We start from the raw sequence: 21554 nt of genomic DNA on the forward strand, positions 1-21554 counted from the left end.
CATGGGCATATACAGTAAAGAGCTCATCACACAGTTAGCAAGGGGAAGGGAGAAGAGGGGTATGCAAGAAGCTAAGTAATAGGCACTTTTGGCGGCCGCATTTGTGGCCGCACCACATCTCAAACTCTACACCACTTATGTACCAACAGCAGCACACCACATCTGATGGAGTGTAAAGTAGAAGACAATCAATCTCATCCGGAGAGATAAATTAATTAATAAAAACATTAGCACACAAAGGCCCAACCTGTAACAAGTTAGTAGCCTCTTATACACGGGCTTAATGGCTGCAGGGTGAGATGCAACAACCTTAACACACTTTGCTCTCAGAAACTGTATAATTTTTAGCGGATTAGTCATAGTACGCAATACCAAATAAATTACTTAGGACCTGGGAAAATAATGGTGGTGGGAAGGTGTAATGGTGGTGGGACTGGCATAGGAATGTTGAATATAATAAGTTATTGAGCAACTTAAAAAAATTAAATTTAATTAAAAAAATAGGTATGTTAGGGTTCATAATATGGTGCCCTCTTTGTTTGGATATGCTTGACATTTTCATAAATAAGGAATGTCTTAAAAATGGGAAGAAATATCTTAAAAAGCAGCTATCCTTTGTAACCCCCAAAAAGCATCATGAACAATAAGGACGATAAAGAAAAAAAATTTAAAAAAACCTTCCCCATAGAATTCAGGGCAATGTTGCAAATCTGTGGCAGGACACATACTTACCACCTGGCTAATGTCATATCCCCAAGGCAGGAAAAGAATTCCTGTGTTATACTTTTCCCAGTGGGACAGGATGAAAGAGAACAAAACGACCCAGAGCAGGAAATAGAGCACGAGAACACTGACACCAGACGAGCCTCGTCCAAAGATGGAATACACCGTGACCACAAAGTAAACACATGACCAGCTGTCCAGGCCATGATCAAACAGCTCCCCTAGAGGGGTGCTGGAACTGGTCCTCCGGGCTTGCTTGCCGTCCACACCATCTGCAACAGAAACACACGCCACAGGAGAAGTTCAACATCTGAGCAGCACAGAGGAGGGTGTCCCCAGTAAACAGGGGCAAGCAATCAGGTGACAGGGATGCTAATTAAATGACGTGCGGGTTCCAGCTACGGGGGGGGGGGGGGGGGGTCAAGGGGGGGACACAACACATTAATTCCAACAACTTATAGATACTAGAAACGAAATCTGTCATTTCTCAGTCTCATCCGAAAGTGTCAAGCTGTCAGACTGACGGGTGCTGAGTCGAGGCCAAAGAGACGCTCCCACTAAGCTCTGCATCCGGCCGGCTCACGTCCAGGTGCTCGCACAGGGCACTCTGTTCTCAGCACCCCAGCCCCCATCTGACACCACCACAGACCGCATTCACGGGGACTCGCTCCTCTTGTCTGATGTGACTCTGGCTTCTTTACAGATTATGACTCCACAATTCCAGATGTTTTGTTTTGTTTTCTTGTTTTGGGTCCATACCTGGGAGTGCTCGGGAATGACTCCTGACTCTGCACTCAAGGGTCACCTCTGGGGAAGCTCAGGGGACCACATGCACTGCCAGGGGTCAAACTCAGGTTGGCTTCGTGCAAGGCAAGCACCCTACCCGCTGTCCTATCGCTCTGGTTCTGCACTATTCTTTTTGGCTCACACCCGGCGATGCTCAGGGGTTCCTCCTGGCTCATGCACTCAGGAATTACTCCTGGTGGTGCTCGGGGGACCATATGGGATGGTCCTGGGTAGGAATTGAACCTGGGTCAGCCGCGTACAAGGAAAACGCACTACCCACTGTGCTATCGCTCCAGCCCCTATCCTGCACAATTCTCGATGCTGTGAAGGTTACAAGTCTTAGAATAAACTAAGTTTATGTCCAGAGTGGGTGGAGCAACAGGAGAGCAAGTAACACACTTGCCTTGCACGCAGCAGACTCAGGTTCAATCCCTGGCACCCCATATGGTCTCCTGCGCCTGCCAGGAGTGACCCCTGAGCACTGCCAGGCATAGCCAAAGAAAATGTTCTAACTTTGTTCCCAGAGTGTTGACAAATAAGAACAGAAACCGAACACGGTGATTAAAGCCAGGGTGTGGGGCTGGAGGTTGCTCAACAGGCTGCAATTTATACTGTGCATCCCCAAGGTACCTCATGGTCACCCCCAACACCACCAGGAGCGACCCCAAGCTTGAGTTCAGAGTTAGGAGTAGCCCCCAAGCACTAGTGGGTATGGCCAACACCCACCCCGCGCCCCCCGCAAAAAAAGAAAAAAAAAAAGGTAAAAATGCAACGTATCACATAGAAAAGGAGAGGAAAAGGGCAGTTTTTCTTTGGGCTAAGATAACCCGGAGTGGCTTTCCAGATGAGATGAAATTTGAGCGGAAACATGCAGAATGAGTTGGATTTCAGTGGCTAGGAGATAAAGGTGTGTAGCATTTCAAGAGCAGGGGTGCCGTAGGAGCAATGCCAAGGGGAAAAGCACATGCAGGCCAAGCAGCACCGAACAGCTGAGTTGGAAGGAGCCCGGGCTCAGCACGGTCTCCCCACACTGCCAGGAGTGGCCCCAAAAGGCAAAATTTATAAAAGAAAGCCATGAAACCCTGCAGGCCCTATGATTCAGTAAGTATGTTACATTTCTGCAGCAAAAAAAGTAAAAATAGTTGCATTAGTTAATAAAGACTATAGACATCTCCTGTTCACGGCAGTTCTACAGACACTTCCGGGAGGTCGGGATTTTTCCAGAACTGTGGATCAAACAAGGTAGTTCCTGGCAAAGTGTCAGTAAGGCTTCACCATATCACAGGCTGTCCATAGATGCCCTGCCCACGCTCACCTTTCTCTTCTATTTCCCTTCATCCTTACCAACCAATACAGAGCAAGACTTTAAAACCCGCTCATCTTTGGGGCTGGAGCGATAGCACAGTGGGGAGGGCCTTTGCCTTGCACACAGCTGACTTGGGTTCGATTCCTAGCATCCCACAGGGTCCTCTGAGCACCCCAGGAGTAATTTCTGAGTGCAGAGCCAGGAGTAATCCCCGTGCATCGCTGGGTGTGACCCAAAAAGAAAAAGGAAAAAAAAAAAACAAACCTGTTCATCTTTAATAACCGATGCCCTAAGTAGGAAACTTTAAACTAAGCTTTCCCTTAACACGTCGAGACTCCACTCTCTTCCTTGCCCAAGCTCCTGCAGCCTGTTATCCAGTGGCGGCACTTAATCCCGTATCAGATTCTATGGGTTACTCATGGCTCTGCACTCAGGAGGCAGGTCATTTTCATCTGAAGAGATCAAAGGAACTTTAAATCGGGGTGTGCGGTGGGTGTGTGTGTTTTACAGTCATTTGAAAGTCAGGGCTGTGGTAGTGGCAGGGCACCTGTCTAACACGGTGAGCCCCTGGATTCTATCCCTAGCACCCAAGAAGGGGGATGGAGGCAGCCATGAACTGGGCACCTACAATGTGCCAGCCACTGTCCTAGGCACGGGAGTCAGCAGCGAACAGAGCACAGCTCCTTCTGCCAAGGAAGCAAGACGGGGCATATGGTTTCAGGTGCTAGGGAGGGAAAGAGAGGCGACAGGAGAATAGAAAAACACAGGGCAAGCCATGCAGAAAGACCCATGAGGAAGCATTCTTGGCAGGAGACACAGACCCAGCACAGCCCATCGACCTCTGCCTCCACCAGACCAGAACTGACCACTTCCTCATCTGTTCTCACTCCTCTGAAAAATCACACCACCTCTCACAATGACTTCAAATGCCCCAGTGCTTCCCAATCTTGGGGCCAGAGAGACAGTACAGGGGGTAGTAGGGTGTTTGCCTTGTATGCAGCTGACCCAGGCTCAATTCCCGGCATCCTATATAGTTCCCCACACACGCCCAGGAGTAATTCCTCAGCAGAGAGCCAGGAGTTACCTCTGATCACTGTTGGGTATGGCCCAAACAAATAAACAAACAAAAATCTTGTCACAAAAAGGACATCTTATTCCAGGGGTTGGCAGGTATTTTGTAAAACAACAGAAGGTAATTTAGGCTCTGTGAGTCATTCAAGTCTCTGTTGCAACTAATAAACTGTGTTTCATTGCAGGAAAACTAGCTGATACTGCGCAAAGGAACGAGCACTGAGGTGGAGTCCCATCAATTTTCAGTTAGCAAACATAGATGAGGGGCCAGATTGGGCTACAGCTGGTCATTTCCCAGATATACTTTGAATTCTAGCAATAGATGACAGTCTTTTTCATAGAAAAACTCAAAAGCACTTATCCAACTTAACAGGGTATTACTAAATCTTGGTTAAAATAAACTATAAGGGAGAAAGTTTATTTTCTCAGTGCAGGGCACTTCTGCTGACTGACCAACCCTGAGCCAAGGAGAAGGTGACGACTTCTTACCTAGTGTGTAGGCGGTGAAGTTGAGAATTCCCACTAGAATCCACACCCAATCAGGGACGTGTTTGTGGCCTGGTGCTGCAAAAGAATGCAACCTCAAATTTAACGCCTTCTCAGACAGTGTAAGCTGTCAATGAGAAATAGGTCTAACTTAAATTCAAGTTAGAGAACCTTACAATGCATTCTCAACACAGAGTGATATTAAAATATATCAGCACAATCTGACAAAACCAGAGAATCCACCCAGCCAATCCCTCACATGGGCACTTAAATCTGAGCCCACAACATAAGGCTCACTGTTCCTCTTTGCTAGAAACTTACCTGGTCCTAGAATGAAACATGGTTTTGCAATATAAAAAAATGCTTGGGTTTCATCTGATCCAATATTATTTATGATTATATTATAAGCATGTGTTAAATCTTCCGTCTAGACTCTTTCACTATTCGAATTAGCTAAACAAAAATCTTTTTATTTGGATATAGATTGATCTGATGATCTCAACTGGATGGTTCTGTGCTCGTGGGTAACTTTGTAACTAGATACAGCGCTTTGGAACTTCATACAGAGCATCTTGGGAGTGTGTCCTCCCCCCCGCAAAAAAAATAACAATAATCTTACCTGAAGCATAAAAGTCAGGATCGAAGTATGCTAAAAGTAGGAAATTGAATACAACCAGCAGAAAACCAGAAAAGGTGATCAGATTTGGAGCCAGCCAAGTAGGAAATGCCTTTTAAAATGAAAAAACACACATATATTATTTTTCACAATTATAATTTAAAAATTTATTATTTATAATTATTAAAGCAGAGGAGCCTCTGTCCATATCATGATACAACATGTAAACTTAAGTTATAATAAAAACTGTAGAGATGAAAAACACATGTGGAGTGATCACTACTGAAATGTATACCATAATCTCTAGCTGATAGGTGTAAGCATTTCTTTTCTCTATTTTTACACATTTCAAAGAGTTACACAATCAGTGGTTTCTTATAATTTTTTATTTTTCATGGTGGTGGCTGGTGGTAGTGGTGGTGGTGATGGTAGTAGTGAGGATTTCTTATGATCTTAATTTTAGAAAAGTTTAAAAGACATTATACAAAGCTGATAAATTCCAGTGTACATGTAACCTTAAGAGTTCAACCATGAGGGGCTGGAGCAATAGCACAGCGGGTAGGGTGTTTGCCTTGCACGCGGTTGACCCAGGTTCGATTCCCAGCATGTCATATGGTCCCCTGAGCACCACCAGGGGTAATTCCTGAGTGCAGAGCCAGGAGTAACCCCTGTGAATCGCCAGGTGGACCCAAAAAGAAAAAAAAAAGAAAAAAAAAAGACTTCAACCATGAGGCAAATCAAAGGACAAGTTACTAAGGGAAAAGGGCAGTAGAAGGGGAGTTTCTCTAGCTATGCTATTAACAGTGTATTTGTTAACAGTCCCCAAGTAATTTAATATATTTAAAACTCACAAGAATATATGGAAATGCCTACTGATCATCTTACCTTTACTATAGTGTTCCAAAACGGATGCATGACATACAGAGATAGTGGGTTGGTGTCTACGGCACTGTACTGTGAAGAAATCAAAGAAATATTCAGTTTATTCTTGCATATTATCAAGTACAATATTTCCTAAATGAAAACAAACACCTAAATAACCAGGAGAGGAGGCCGAGAGATAGTAAAGCAGGTAGGGCGCTTGCTTTGCATGTGACTGACCCAGGTTTGATCGTGGCACCCCATATGGTTCCCCCAATCTCCTCCTGGAGTGATCCTTGACCACCACTAGATATGGTCCAAAAATCCAAAATAAATTTTAAAAACCCAGGAGATTATGTCTATTTAAATGATGACCTTGTCTGAATAACAAAACTGGAAGGCCAAGAAAAATGGTGGAACAGTCAGTTCAGCCAAATATTGTTTTTCCCCACTCAACCAACTTTTCTATTATGACTTTCAATAGAAAGGGGCCAGAGAGGTAACTTGACTTCCTCGAGTACATGCTCTGCAAGCAGAAGGCCCCAGCTTCGTTCGATCTACACACGCAAGGTCCCCTAAGCACTGAGCTGGGATTACCTAGCACCACCACCAGGTATGGCCTAAACCCAAATGAACTTTCCATTGCTTACAAGCCCTGCGTAACTAAGTGGGTCGCTAACTTATGCCGTGTGCATTCAAACACTGGACTACACCTGATACCAGTTTCCAGAATTCTCAGCGAACAGGAATCTCGGTGCCACCTTGGGCAAGTTCCTTAATCTCTGCTTTAGTTTCTTCCCTCGTAAAATGATGATGGCCTTTACCACAAAGGAGTGTCATAAGCATTAGGCTAACCAATACAAGAGGCACTTAGAACAGTATTTGATCCTCAGGAAGTGCTTTGTGTGAGCCAACAGAAAAAAAAAAATCTATCAGAAAAAACCCTGTCATTTCCTCTGTGGTCGGAGCCCCAGGAACCTCTGAACCCCGGAGTGTTGGGCCGGAGTGTTGGGCCGGAACGCAAGTACAGCGGGGAGTGTGCTGCCTGCATGCAGCTGCCCAGGAGGGATCCCCAGAATCCCATCTGGTCCCCTGATCCCCGCCAGGAGTGATTCCTGATCAGAGCCAGGAGTAAGACTTGAGCACCATCAGGAGTGCCTCCCACCCTACCCAATTTATATTTTGTATTTATATGTATAAAAATAAAAGGGAAATAAGGTATCTAATTTTTGTTTTTTTCCAGAAAATACTAGTAGCAGGGACCAGAGATATAGTACAAGAGTCAATGTAGCTGCTTTGCATGTGGTCAAACTTGGGTCGATCCCCAGCACCGCACATGGTCCCCCAAGCACTGCCAGGAGTGATTCCTGAGCACAGTTAGGTGTAGTTCCTAAGCACCACCAGAAGTTCCCCAAAGAAGAAAATACACTACCGGCTGACACCTCATTTTGTCCTTGGCTGGCTGACTGGGACCAACAGTTAGGGGCCCAGAGAAACCAGATGGATGCATGCTCTGCAAACTGGGAGGCCAGGTTCAAATCCCTGGCCAAGAGTTGTGGCCCCTGGGGCTGGAGAGATAGCACAGCGGGTAGGGCGTTTGCCTTGCATGCGGCAGACCCAGGTTCGATTCCCGGCATCCCATATGGTCCCCTGAACACCACCAGGAGTAACTCCTGAGTGCAGAGCCAGGAGTAACCCCTGTGCATCGCCAGGTGTAACCCCCCCCAAAAAAAAGACTTGTGGCCCCTGAGTCAAAGTTTTTATTTTATTTACACATTTTTATTAAAAATTTTATTCTATTGACACATTTACTCATTTTATGATAAGTTAAACCAACATTTACCTGCAGTAAGGTACTCTAAAGTTTACTAAGCCTTTCCACATAAAGATCCTGCCACATACGAATTCTCAACTGACAGAATTTCTGACTTTCGGACCTCAGATCTGTAGACCATAGAAGGAAGATGAACCCCTAAAAGAGAGCCCAGGTTTTATCCACTTCATAAAGGCCCACACAGGCTCTCTAATGCTAGCTGGGTAGTATAATCAGTTGGAAAACCATCAAGTCAAAGAAGCTCCCATCAGAAGAAAGCCATTTAGAACACTCCCTGAAAACCCTATATGACATACAATTTTCTTAACTCCAATGTTTGCCAAGTTTCAACTAGCAGCTTTTCATAATTTGAATTTAGGTCTAAAAAATGGCCCTTGGCTCAGCAGACAAAGCAACCGCCTTGCAAGAGTGAGGCCCCAAGTGGGGTCTCCACCGCCTGCACGTGCACCAAGCCCAATTCTGGCAGCAAGTCATTTCCAGGCAAACCACGGTGTGTCAACACGACACCTAGAGGCTGAGAGCCCAAGCAGGCACAGGGATGAGCATCACTGCAAGCCCCACGAGCACTACAAGAACACAGGCTTGTAAAAAAAAAAAAAGAAAAAAAAAAAGAACACAGGCTTGAAGGGACCAGAGCGACAGCACTATGGGAAGGGCATTTGCCTTGTAAGCGGCCAACCTGGGTTCGATCGCCATATATGGTCCCAACATGGTCCCGAGTGATCCCTGGGCACAGAGCCAGGAGGAACCCCTGAGCACTGTGGCCCCCAAATAAAAACAAGAATGTGTGCAGGTGCCATAGCAAAAGGAGTACAAGCCCTGGCATGCCATGTAAAAGCTCCACAACTAAAGGGATCACCAGCAAACACCGCAATTTACCACGATGTGTGATCACATCGCGCGCGCGACAGAGGGAGGAAATGGGAAGGAGGGGAGGGTCATACTGATGGTATTTTAATTTGATTCTTTTTTCAATTCTGAAGTTTTAACTCTGAATCTCCAGGAGACCAAAAGAATAAAAAGTACATACACCTAACTGGATTTTTTTTCTTTTACGGGTAATAATAGCAAGTGAGCTCAAATGTACTGAAAAAATGTAATGCGAGACTAGAAAAGGAAGCAAACAATAACCCTAAAGAACAGCCTTGTGCTCTAGCCTTCCACACCTGAGGGTTTCTCAAGGGCACTTGTCACTGGGTATAAACAAAGAAACTTAAAACTGTGATTCAAGAGAAGAAGAAGAAAAAAAAAAGAATTCAAACCTTAAATACAAATGAATAAGTAAAATACAAACTTCTAATAATGGAACAATAGACTTAGCTATTTGTGAACACTGGTTCAAATAATTCCGTTTCGAGTAAAACGATGTTCAGGAACTAGCAGAACACCCAGTCGCTGCGGCTCTGCGAGCCACTCCTGGAGAGATGCCGGAGACCACAGTCTGAGCACCACAGTCTGAGGTCGGGAGATCACGCAAAGGCAAGAGGCAGTCGAGAGATCAGGGGAGAGCTTAATTCTTGCATGCCTGGCACTATCAGGACTACGAGGAAAGCTGGAACAGATCTCTCGATCTCTTTTTTTTTTCTTTTGCTTTCTGGGTCACACTGGTTACTCCTGGCTCTGCACTCAGGAATTACTCCTGGCAGTGCTCTGGGGATGATATGGGATGCCAGATTCGAACCCAGGTCAGCCCCATGCAAGGCAAAGCCCTCCCCACAGTACTATGGCTCCAACCCCACTAATCTCTTTTTTAATGCCACTAGATGCAAAACAAGAACAAAAAAAATTAGGCTAAGGATGTGACCCTGTATGCATCCCTGGCACCCAACACAAAACAAAACCCTCAGGGTTGGGAAAGGGTTAGATAAGGCACTTGCCTGGGAGTGGGACCTAGGCCAGGTGCTGCTCAGGCCTGGCCATGCCAGGGCTCACCAGGGTACTCCACTGGTGTAGAGAATGGTCCAGAATAACCATGTGGTACCAGAACTCAAACCCAGAGCCTCTGAATGGCAAGTATGCATTTAAGTTCATTATCTCCTGAAATAAAAATTTTACATTTAAAAAAATAGTTTAGAGGCTAGAGAAATAGCTCCATGGGCGGAAGTGTAGGCTTCACGTGCAGACAGCCCAGATTTGAATCCTGGCTTGACACACAAGGTCCTGTGAGCACTTCCAGAAGCACCCCCCAGTACAGAGCTGGGAGGAGCCCTTGAGTATCAGAGTGTGGCCCCAAACAAGCAGAACCATACCTCAGCTAACTGTGGAAATCCATAAAATATGACTTGAGTACCGTCTAGTAATAACTGTCAATCATTTCAGAAGTAAGTAAACTCAAATGACATTCTGACTATTTAAAAATTATTTCCAGGAAGCTGGAGTGATAGGACGGCAGGGAGGGTATTTGCCTTGTACATGGCCAACCTGAGTTAATTCCCAGCATCCCATATAGTCCCCCCCAAGCACCGCCAGGAGTAATTCCTGAGTGCAGAGCCAGGAGAAACCCCTGTGCATCACCGGTGTGACCCAAAAAGCCAAAAAAATTTTCCCCAAAGTTCTTGAGTTAAAATCTTGTGGTTTTAGTCATAAAGAGCAAGACAGCAATAAAGAACTGATTTTGGGTCAACATTGCAGTCTGAAATTGCTATTATTCAAACTAACTTTCCAGATAGCTCTGAAACAAAATAATTCAACTGTCAACCTCCAAGAACTGAGAAGAGGGGCCGGAGCAATACTGAAGCAGGTAGGGCGTTTGTCTTGCACAGAGTCAAACCAGGCTCGATCCCAACACCCTCTATGGTGCCCTGAGAACCACCAGAAGAGGTCCAAAAAACTCAAACTGTCTCTCATCTGCTGCTTTATATCACCCAGCCCCTGGCAGTTTGTTCCACAGCAATAAATAGAGCATGAGTCCAAGAGCACCACTCATCTTCTTTTCTTGTAAGCGGGTATCTCAGGGCTCCGATCCACATGCCGAAACTAACTGGCGCCTGAGCACTCACATATGAACGTGACAGATGCTACTCCTTTACGTTTGCTTTCCACTTTAATAGCCGTTCTCAGACTGCTGGGAAGTTGAATATTGCTTTGCTGAGGTGGTTCTCCATATGAAGTTTTTACGAACCAGCTAAAAGATAAACCACACCATTGCTCTGATGACTCACCTCCTTAACGTGACTTCAAACACCCGCACTGCCAGAAGAGAAAAGGTGGGCGAGCGCTTAGCAAGTGCTCACTAACTGAAGGGAATTTTGCTAGAACAATCCACTAGAACATTAAAAATGCCAAGTCTAAGGCCTGGAAGATCACTTAGAGGGCTTTGCATGCAGGAGGACAAGTCTGAGCCTTGGTGTCTACACCGCACGGCTGTGAAGTAAGCACAGATACCCCATGTTACCTGGTGCTTGTAGGACACCCAAATAAAAATATTTTTAAACCAACCCCCAAAACACCAAACCCAAACTTTAAATGCACACACACACACACACACACACACACACACCAAAAGAAAAATGGATTGTTAATTCTGGGCAGAAATGAAGTTTCTAAGAGGTCATCTTCCCAACAGAAAAACTACATGCACAAGGTTTTAATACCACACGGTCCTGAGAGCACTGTGGCGAGCGATGCCCCAGCACTGCTGGGTGTGGCCTAAAAGCCATTTTTAAAAAATAAGAAAGAAAGAACACACCCACAGAGAACATGACTCAATGGGTAATGAGGTCTCATTTCAGTGAATCCCATCACTTATATCTGCTAACTAGTCAGCGAGGAGGGCGGTGAGGGAGAAGGGAAAACAGAGGGACAAGAACAAGCACGTCTAATGACAAACAGGTCTGCCTGCTAACGAATGGTACAAGAAGATAAGACAAAAGGAGAGCATGAGAAAGCCAGGCATCAAGCCCTTGATGAAACATAAAAATCGGTGCAAAAATCGGTGGCAGTGGAAAAAAATATACTCACTCTGCCTTTAGTAGAGTTTTCTGTCTTAAGAAAAGGAAAGACCAGAAGTCAAAAACTCTGTGGGACCCAAACCAGACACCGGTCGTTCTTCCATCTACCCATTCAGTTACCACGTCTGGCTTCCTTTCATAAAACACCCTTTCCCGTGGCATCTTGTGGGGCTGCGTGAATGTGCTGGCTGCCGGCTGCTATTCTCCAGCAGGGAAGCATTAAGGTCACTGATTTTTATTTCCTCAACACCAATAGAGTCACTGCATGTTGGATAAAGAAACTGCAGTATAAGGGCTAAAGCAATAGCAGAGTGGGTAGGGCTCCTGCCTTGCATGCAGCCCACCGGGTTCAGTCAATCCCCATCATCCAAACGGCCCACAGAGGGGAAGGAAGGGGTAGGCAGGACTGGAGAAGAGAGGGGCAGGGAGAAGAGCAGAGGGGGAAGGTGGGGAAGAGAAGACAGGTGAAGGGAAATGAGGGGAGGAGGGGAAGGGGAGGATGAAAGAGGGAGAGGGGAGGAGAGGAAAGAAGAAACTGAGGCATGTATATACTGCTCAGCTATGGAAGGCTGAATCATGCAATTCGCTGTTGCACGGGTGGATCTGGAGAGTAATATGCTACGTGAAGTTAGGAGAGGGACAGGTGGAGAATGAGCTCCCTCATAGGACAACAAATAGCCAAAGGCAACGGAGCCTGAGTAGTGACCTCTAGAACCGAGCTTACCCTGCAGGGGAGAGGGGCTAGAAGTGGGGAGGCCTGCAGAGGGTATGGTGTTGGAAACCCGGAGGCAAGGACCCTTATCAGGAGTGGTACTGCAAATCACTGTGGTTAGATTTTTTTTTTTTTTAATTTGGGTCAGATAGAGAAGGGAACACCAAGTAAAGGATATTTGGAGGACTCACTCGGGATGTGAGATGCGTGCTGAAAGCAGATTATGGACCGAACACGATGGCCACTCAAAACCTCTACTGCAAACCACAACACCCTAAGGAAAGAGTGAGCAAAAGGGAATGCCCTGCCACAGAGGCAGGGTGGGGTGAGGGGGGATGGGTGTGGGGGTGGGAGGGCTACTAGGATCATTGGTGGTGGAGAATGGGCACTGGTGGAGAGATGGGTACTCGATCATTGTATAACTGAAACCCAAGCACGAAAGTTTGTAAGTCTACAACTGTACCTAATGGTGTTTCACTGATAAATAAATTAAATTTAAAAAAATTGGGTCAGAGCAACAGTACAATGGTTAGGGCATTTGCCTTGTACCCAGATTCGATACTGGTATCCCTTATGGTCCCCCAAGCACCACCAGGAGTAATTCCTGAGTGCAGAGTCAGGAGTAACCTGAGCATTGCCAGTGGGGCCCCAAAACAAAAACAAACCAAAAAATTACTGAAAATTACAAAACAAAATAAATAAAGTCACCATGTGCCAACTAGGGACTTCACAAAATTTAATTTGCATAATAAATGAGGTAGGTGCTGCCCCATATCCCAGATAAAGAAACCTGGTTTAGGCTGGAGAGCTCAGTGGGCATGGGCACTTGTTTTGCCTGCAGAGGCCCAGGCTCAATACCCAGCAACAGAGAGTCCACAGAACAACCCCCAGGCACTTAACTGGGAGTGGACCCTGCCAGGTGTGGCCCCCAAGAACAAACAAACACAAGAAACCCAGTTAGATTAAGTTATCTGCTCAAGATCACAGAACTGGTTTGTGGGCTGTTAAACACTTACTGTTAATCAAAAGCCTTTCAGCTCTGGAGCCCAGGATGCAAATAGCTCATAGTAGAGGGTAGGTAGGCCTTGCCCTGGATTTGGTCCCTGGTACCACTCCACAGTCACGGCTCCCCTCGAAAAAGAAGGGAAGTTCTGGACTGGAGCACAGCGGGTAGGGCGTCTGCCTTGCATGTGGCCAACCTGGGTTCGATCCTCAGCATCCCATGTGGTCCCATAGCACTGCCAGGAGTAATTACTGAGTGCAGAGCCAGGAGTAAGCCCTGAGCACTGAAAGACGTGATCCCAGAAGCTAAAAATAAATAAGTAAAAGAGCAAGGCCTTTTGTTGGGGGGGTCTTAATTAGAATAGTCAATAAAACGTTTTTTTCTTTGGGGGAATGGGACATGGATCACTACCACTGACAGTCACTGAGGCTGCACCCTTCACGGCAGCATTCCTAGAGGCCAACAGGGCACTGCCTGGCAGTGTCCAGGGTTTCCAGGGTGACACCCCAGTGGTGCTGGGGGGACAGGGCTGTCAAGCTCAGGACCCTGGTGGATGCGAGAAATCAGCCTTTGACCACTTAGCTATCCCACTGGCCTCTGAAAATGTTATACACAAAATAATGTAGGACAGCAATAAAAATATCATCTACTAAACTAACTCTTTATAGCCACTTTCAGTACTGGGATTTGCAGTCCTGTTAATCTCCTCAGCAGAGAGCCCACTTCCCTAACCAGTGTCCCAACCTCTCCCCCGCCCCCCTGCCCCCCACTTCCACATAAGCCGTGATTAACATCCTGTGGCTTGCAGCCATTGCAAATGAAAATCAAAAGATGGGGCTGGAGTGATAGTACAGCGGGTATGGCATTTGCGTTGCACGCAGCGGACCTGGGTTTGATTCCCAGCATCCTATATGGTCCCCTGAGCACCCCTGAGTAATTCTTGAGCGCATGTGCCAGGAGTAACCCCTGTGCATCGCCAGGTGTAAACCAAAAAAAAAAAAAAAAAAAAACAAGAGATGAAGAATTCCTCGAGTTTAGGCCAGGAACACAGCTGTCGAAGCCACTCATTTGTGAAGCCCAAAGTTCATGCCCCAAGCCATAAAAAAACAAAAACAAAAACAAAACACATTTTCCCTCTCAAGTTTCTATTGCAACTCAGGAATAAAATATTCTATAAATCATTACAAAATCATCCTTTAATAAGGCAAAAACTATTTATATACACACACACACACACACACACACACACACACACACGGTATGTTTCGGCCATACCTAGCAGTGCTCGAGGCTTATTCCTGGCTCTGCACTCAGGGATCACTCCCGAGCAGGACCCCAGGAACCATACAGGGTGCGGGGATCGAACTGACATTGGCCATGTAAGGCAAACACCTTATGCCACTGTGCTCTCACTCCAGCCCCCAAAAATAAGATTTCCTGAAAATAAAGTGTGGAGGCCTTGGAGCTGGCCTGAGCCGAATGGCAGAGCACATACCCAGCCTGTGTCAGGACCTGGTTCAATCCCCAGCATTGCATGCTGCCGCCACCAGCACTTCTGGGAGTGGTCCCAACCACCTCTGGATTGAGGAACACCAGCTGTGGCCCCCACAACAACAACAAAAGGAACATGGGGGTGGGGGGTTGGAGAGATAGTTCAGTGGGTAGGGTGCTTTTCTTCCATGAGGTCAACTCAGGTTCGATCCCAGGTATCCCAAATGGTCCCCTAAGTACTGCCAGGAGTAACTCCTGAGGACAGAGCCAGGAATAAGCCCTGAGCATCACCAGATGTGGCCCTAAAACAAACAAACAAAGGGAACATTTGACTTTAGAGGAGAGGGGTTACACCAAGAGGTGCTCAGGAGTGACCTCTGGTGGTGGTCAAGAGACCAGCCATGGTGGGAGATCAACTCAGGTCAGCAGCACGGGAGGAAAGCACCTTACCTCCTGTTGCTATCTTTGGGGTCCCAGTTTGTTTTGTTAAAAATATTTCTTAAAAAAAAATGGTGACAAGAACAGAACCCAGAGCTTCATATATACATATAGGCAAAACATATACGCTACTACATAGTTTTTCCCCCAGCCCCAAACTTTGTCTTGATTCCAAGTCCATAAAGCACCTTTCATCTTCGAAGGGCCATGCATGAGGTTCTATTACTCTGCACACAGAGCAACACTTATCACTTTAATTATAACTGTGCCTTTGTTCTGTCAGGGCAAATCACTTCTCAAGTCGACTACCCTGAAATACCTGAAATAGCATTTCCTCCCTGAACTAATTCTTGGTCTCAAGAGTCGGCATCATCATTACCCAGGGGACCTTTCCAGAGAAAGCTCACAAAACGACATCAGTGCCTGCCCATCCCCTTTATCCACCTATCACCCCAGATGTTTCCTCATCTGCCACTACACCATCTGGTCCACTTTAAGTCCTACACCAAGAATCACAACGCAAATGCCCAGAGGCGACCCTAAACAGGCAGATAAACTGAACCCAGCAGACGAACACGGAGCAGGTGGATTGGAAAGGAAAGGACCATTGACAGTAAACGCCCTTTCTAAAGAGGGCAAGCACAGCGCAAGAAAAAAGCTGGAGTCGATAAATGTAGTCCATACTCTGATTCATCAGAATCCAGAAACATGAACTTTTTTGAGGGGAGGGGCTTGGGGTCACATCTGGCAGTGCTTGGTAGACCATGTAGTGCTAGAGATCAAACCTGGGGGTCCCTGCATGCAAAGCATGTTGTCCAGCCCTTTGACTCATCTGCCAAGCCAAGAAATCTGAACGTACCCAGACAAGACACTAATTGTTCTTCTGCACCCAGAATACTCAGGGGACCAGGCAGTGGCTGGTATCGAACCTGGACAAAGACACTAACTTATAAAATAAAGGTGTGAGGCAGCTTCACTTCTTCTGACCTCGATCTTTAGCCTCTCTCCCCTCCCCCTCCCCACCAACCCCACTTTAGTCCCCAGAGCCTTGTTTGGGGGCCATACCCAGCATTGCTCAGGACTTACTCCTGGCCCTGTCTGTGCTCAGGGATCACTTTTGGTGGGCTCAGAGAACCATATGGGGTAATGGAAAACCTGGGTTAGCCGCATGCAAGGCCGCTGCCCTGCTCTCTGTACTGACTCTGGCCTCAAGTCCCCACTGCTCTGATTCAGGTCTTTCTTTGGTTTCCCTTTTTTCTCTTTTCAATGCTGGGCCACACCCAGCAATACTTTGGGCTCTGCATCCCGGGTCGCACCCAATGTGCTTAGGGCATTGTGAGCGCTGGAGATCACCCCTGGGGCTCCCGCATGTGCCTCGCCTCATGCCCTTTGCGTTCTCATCCTCATTTCATACCCTGTTTTATACAGGTGGATCCTAAAATGTCCCCAGATCACAACCACCTTCACCAGCAGCCATTCATTTTCTAGAAGTTACCAGTATGGACTTCCTAAAATTAAAACCTGATTATACCGGGGAAAAAAAATGGCAGGGGGTAGGGGCATAACCACACCAGCGGTGTATGTGGGACTGTGTGGTGCTGGGGAATCAAACCCAGGGCTCCCCCATGCAAATCATGCACTCCAGAAAGCTGAGTCACCCCCCTAACCCTCCCTATAGCACTACCCAGGTGCCTGAGGGAATCTTGCCCTCAATACCCGGGTAACAGCAATCTACCTACCTCAGTCTCCCCAAGTAGGCAAGAATCACTTATTTGTTTTTGATTTGGGGAGCCACACAGCAGTGCTCAGGTCTTACTCCTGCTCTGTGTTTAGGAATCCCTCCTGGTCGGGCGGGGGGGACCATATGGAGCACTGGGGGGTCAAATCCGGGTTGGGTGCATGCAAGGCAAGTGCCCTTCTTTCTGTCCTATCTCTCGGCCAAGCACTGGTGATTTAAACAGCTTCCCCAAGGGACTCTCATGTCCCTAGTGCTTAGCCAGTGGGAACACTGGTTTGCAGTCAGATCCAGCCCTTCACCTGTGCCTCTCCACCAGGCCTCCTCCCTCCTCAGCTGCACCTCCGACCACAGACCCATCAGGCTCAAGCATCTAACTTCTTAGGCGCCTGGAAAATCCTCTCTGGCCTCAGCCCTCTTGAGCTCCATCGCTGCCTTGTTCTGCCCATGCCTTTCCCGCCCTCTGCACGTGGCAATGCCTGCTTAGCCTTCATCTTTCTAGACCAAGTTCTGCCTTCTCCTCCCCTTCCCCTCTGGAGACATTCTCAGCATTAATGCTGTCTGGAAGCCGCATCCGTCTCTCTATGGCACGAAGCACTTACCTAACTTTATTAAGTATTTATAACTGTGTTTACTTGTCCATATGCCACCAAACAGGGTTCCTTGAAGGCAAGCATCTAAGCATTGCTTAACTGTGTAGCTTCAGTGCTTCGTCTGACACAGAGCAGGTCTCAGTAAATGCTTATTCAATAAGTCGAACCCTATGAACCAGTCTGGGCAGAGCCGGATTCTAGTTCTTTAGCACCACAAAGCCTTTTTCCAAGCTGCAGTGTCTCCAGTCTCTTACTGTGGATACTGATGAACAAAGATCACAATTCCTATGACCAGGCTGTTGCCTGTGGAGCTCACTGTCAGAACGAGCAGAAATCGATTCATTATACAATTATGTTCTTGCAACCAAAAGAGAGTTCACAGAATACTTCCTCTCTGAAATACAATGATACAATTTGAAACTATCTGCCACACGATCAGGTAAAACTAGCCTTTCCTAGGCTCGTCAGGTGACCCGTAAAAGCTGCACCCTCAGGTAAGTGATAAAGTTCAGTGACAAAGGCAGATGGGTGGGAAGGAAGAACAGACAGAGGGGAGGAACGACAGCTTTGTGAGTCTTGGATCAATGTCTGAAGGTACAGTCACAGGCAACAGGCAACAATGGCAGAGAAACCCCTGGCATCCTTACAAAATACAAAAGTATCCTTCAGCGAACCAGGGGGGAAAAAGTTTCCTTTCACAGCTCTTCTAAAACAAGTTTGCACTGTATGACACTTTCACTCCTTCGCTAAATATTTGTCCAGTGACCCCCTTGTGCTCAACTTGTTCGTGCTGAACAAGACAAGAGGCCCCACACTCCACCCCCTCCGGGGTTCATTTGCTGATAGAGAAAGCAAACGCAATTAATTATTCAGCTACCTTTTAACATAACCGAGAATATGAGCATTAAGAGAACAAATAGCACAGACTCCATCCCATGCTTTCTTCTGCAGTGAAAATCAATTTCTTACAACTGTCTGCAATAACCGTAGAGGCCTAATTACCACTCCAAGCACACACCCCTTTCAGCTGTTATTCTGAAGAACTGCCAGGTTTCCAACCATAGCTCTCAGATGTTCCTCTAGGGAAGATAAAGAAATTAAACTCACTGGAAAGTAATGTTACCACCAGCTGCCTCTGTAGTAGCCATTTCCCCCCTCACGTCTCTTTGCTCGAAAGACAGGGTCACATCAGGGAATGAAAATCTCTTTTGAGTATTTTGAGTCTCTAACCATTTACGGGATGATCTTCAAATGCTCCTTTGATTCAATAAGCGTTGACAAAGCACTTACTGTCAACGGCAATGGCAATGTGGAATCTTCAGGAGAAAAGATCTCTAGGCAGAATTCATGGGGTCTTTCGATGAAACTGACCCCAGGATCTTTCCTTCGGATCTTTGGGTTTGGGTTTTTTTTTTTCTTTAATAGGAACAGAATACTAGGTTTAAGAAAAAAAAAACTATTTAAAAAAAGGTTAAGGGGGAGACGAACGGGTACTCGCTCTCTAAAGAGAGGACTCATTATGACTAAAATAATAACCAACTCTTTTGTGAACACTGGACACTAAATTGACCTTTGTTTTCCATGATAGGAAATGTGCTGTCAGCCACAGGAACTGAGTCAGATAACAGAAGAGAGAAAAAAGATGGCACAGAAAAATCATATTACAATTTCCTGTAAATCAGACACCTGGCTAGTTGGGAACAGAAATCTAGGAAAAACTGCTTGCAGGAATAATAATCCCCTGTTACCGATGTTGCTCAAATGAAACAACTATTCTTGTGGCACTCACCTAGGATAGACCCTTGTGAGAAAGTTTCCAGCAAATATTTACAATGCAGAACAGATAACAAAAAGGGGCAGGGATGAAGCAAGACAGGAGCTAGCTGAGTTAATAATCTTCTTTGATAAAAGTTGTAAAGTTCTGGCCTAGGGTACAAAAAAGGCGCTGGAACTTCTTTCCACTTACAGCACTAAAACAACTCAGCATCTTGGTGTGCACCAGGTTGGCACAATGTTGCCTACAAGTAGAAGAATATACTGCCTGAATTTCTAAGGGCCCTCAGTTTTTCCAATTCAAGTTAGACCAAATCCAGATTTTTTTTTTGTTATTGATTCATTGCACAAATGTTTACTGGGGGATTAACACATCCAGTTTGCACTTCGCTGTGGTCAGGGGGGGCTGTAAGACAATCCAAGCACACCTAATAGGGTGACACCAAACAATTAATTCCACAAAGAGCACAATTACAGGGAAAGACAGACTCAGGGAGCACTTCTTAGAGAAAAATAGCATTCAAACTGGAATGTGAGCATGATCAAAAGTGGGCAGGGGCATTCCATAACTGGCAACCATAACATTACTCGACGATGTAAAAAAAAAAAAAAGAAAAGAAAAGTCGTGGGGGGGAATAGGAGACAGAGCATGACTAAGGCTAGAGGGGCAGACACAGTGAGTGGCAGAACAAGAAGCTGGTGAGACAAGGACCCATCAGACCAGGAAGACCCATGAAGATCAGGTGATGAGTTTTTTACTTCATTTCAAAAGCAATAGGAAGCAAAGAAATGATAAGGCCAAGATGAGTGTTTTTAAATTTGTTTTTAATTTCATTTCTTTTTTTTTTTTGGTTTGGGCACTATCCCTAGTGGTGCTCAGTGCTCTGGGGTGACTCCTGCTAATGCTCAGGGCCTCCCACAAGCCACGCATGTGCACCGGCCTTCTGAGCTCTCCCCCGATCCAGATGAGTCACTTTTGAAAAGATCATCTATGAATGGGCTGAAGCAATAGCACAGCGGATAGGGCATATGCCTTGCATGCGGCCGACCCAGGTTCGATTCCTCTGTCCCTCTCGGAGAGACTGGCAAGCTACTGAGAGTATCCCACCCACACGGCAAAGCCTGGCAAGCTCCCCGTGACGCATTCCATATACCAAAAACAGTAACAAGTCTCACTATAGAGACGTTACTGGTGCCCGCTTGAGCAAATCGATGAACAACGGGAGGACAGTGCTACAGTGCTACATCTATAGGACTGCAGATGCGGCTCAGTAGCATAGCACTTGCTCTGTGTGTGTGTGTGTGTGTGTGTGTGTGTGTGTGTGTGTGTCCCTGAGATCAAGCCCCAGCATCACACAAAAAAATGAGTAAGTCAGTAAAAGATCACTATGAAAGACGGGGAGGGTTTACGCAAAGAAGCGAAGTAATGGGATGTTTCCTATATTTAATAAAAGAATACTCAGAAACCCAGAGAAAGAAGTGGAAGGGCAAAAGCTAATGTGGGTGAGCAACAATACTAGAGTATAACCCTTAGTATGAAATAAATATCCACGACTTCACACACTGACATTAATGAGTCAGGAACTATACACTGGAGAGGAGACAGAATTCTTAATAGATAATGGCCCTACCCTGCCATCAAAAAGTGGGGGACACAACTCTCCCATCTATTCATCTGGGCTGTACTGGGGCTTCCTTCCCCAAAAAAGTCAACTTTCTAGGGGAAGATGGCAAAACACTACCTGGGTCAGGTGGCCAAAGGCAGCCATGACTGAGAAGTCATGCTCAGAGCAGTACTGGGAAGATCCTGAGCTGAGCACAGCCCTTCTCCGCTGCAGTCTTCCTCCCACACCCACAGCCTCAGTCTCCCAGAAGACATCCCACCAATCCCAATGACCGGATCTCAGGGCCTGAAACTCTCAAGGCTGTCGAACACAGGAGAAGCCTGAGGAAGCATGACAGCCAAGAGGAATCAAGGAGCCCAGCATGACAACTAAGCCAAATGCGGTTTCCTGGATGAGATCCTGGAACAGAAAGTGGGGGGGGGGGGGGGAAGGATGGGGTGAGGCAGGCGGTTGGGAGGATGGAAGGGTCACGAGAGGGGGGTGAAAACCTCTACGGAAACGTCAATCAAGAACGTTGTTTGGGTGAACAACGAGCAGAGGTTCATTCATTG

At 46.4% G+C, this 21554-nt stretch overlaps 1 protein-coding gene across 1 annotated transcript in view; it reads right to left on the reverse strand.

Moving 5' to 3' along the window:
* SELENOI (selenoprotein I) overlaps positions 1-21554 on the reverse strand; it is a 46768-nt gene that overhangs the window by 23939 nt on the left and 1275 nt on the right. The window contains exons 2-5 of the mRNA XM_056124087.1: positions 5874-5942; positions 4992-5100; positions 4376-4450; positions 733-995 (exon numbers count right to left, since the gene is read on the reverse strand). Coding sequence (XP_055980062.1) covers positions 733-995; positions 4376-4450; positions 4992-5100; positions 5874-5942 — 516 coding nt within the window. The remainder of the gene's footprint in view (positions 1-732; positions 996-4375; positions 4451-4991; positions 5101-5873; positions 5943-21554) is intronic.

This window comes from Sorex fumeus, unplaced genomic scaffold, assembly GCF_029834395.1.
Source record: "Sorex fumeus unplaced genomic scaffold, SorFum_2.1 ptg000006l, whole genome shotgun sequence".
NCBI classification, from domain to species: Eukaryota; Metazoa; Chordata; class Mammalia; order Eulipotyphla; family Soricidae; genus Sorex; species Sorex fumeus.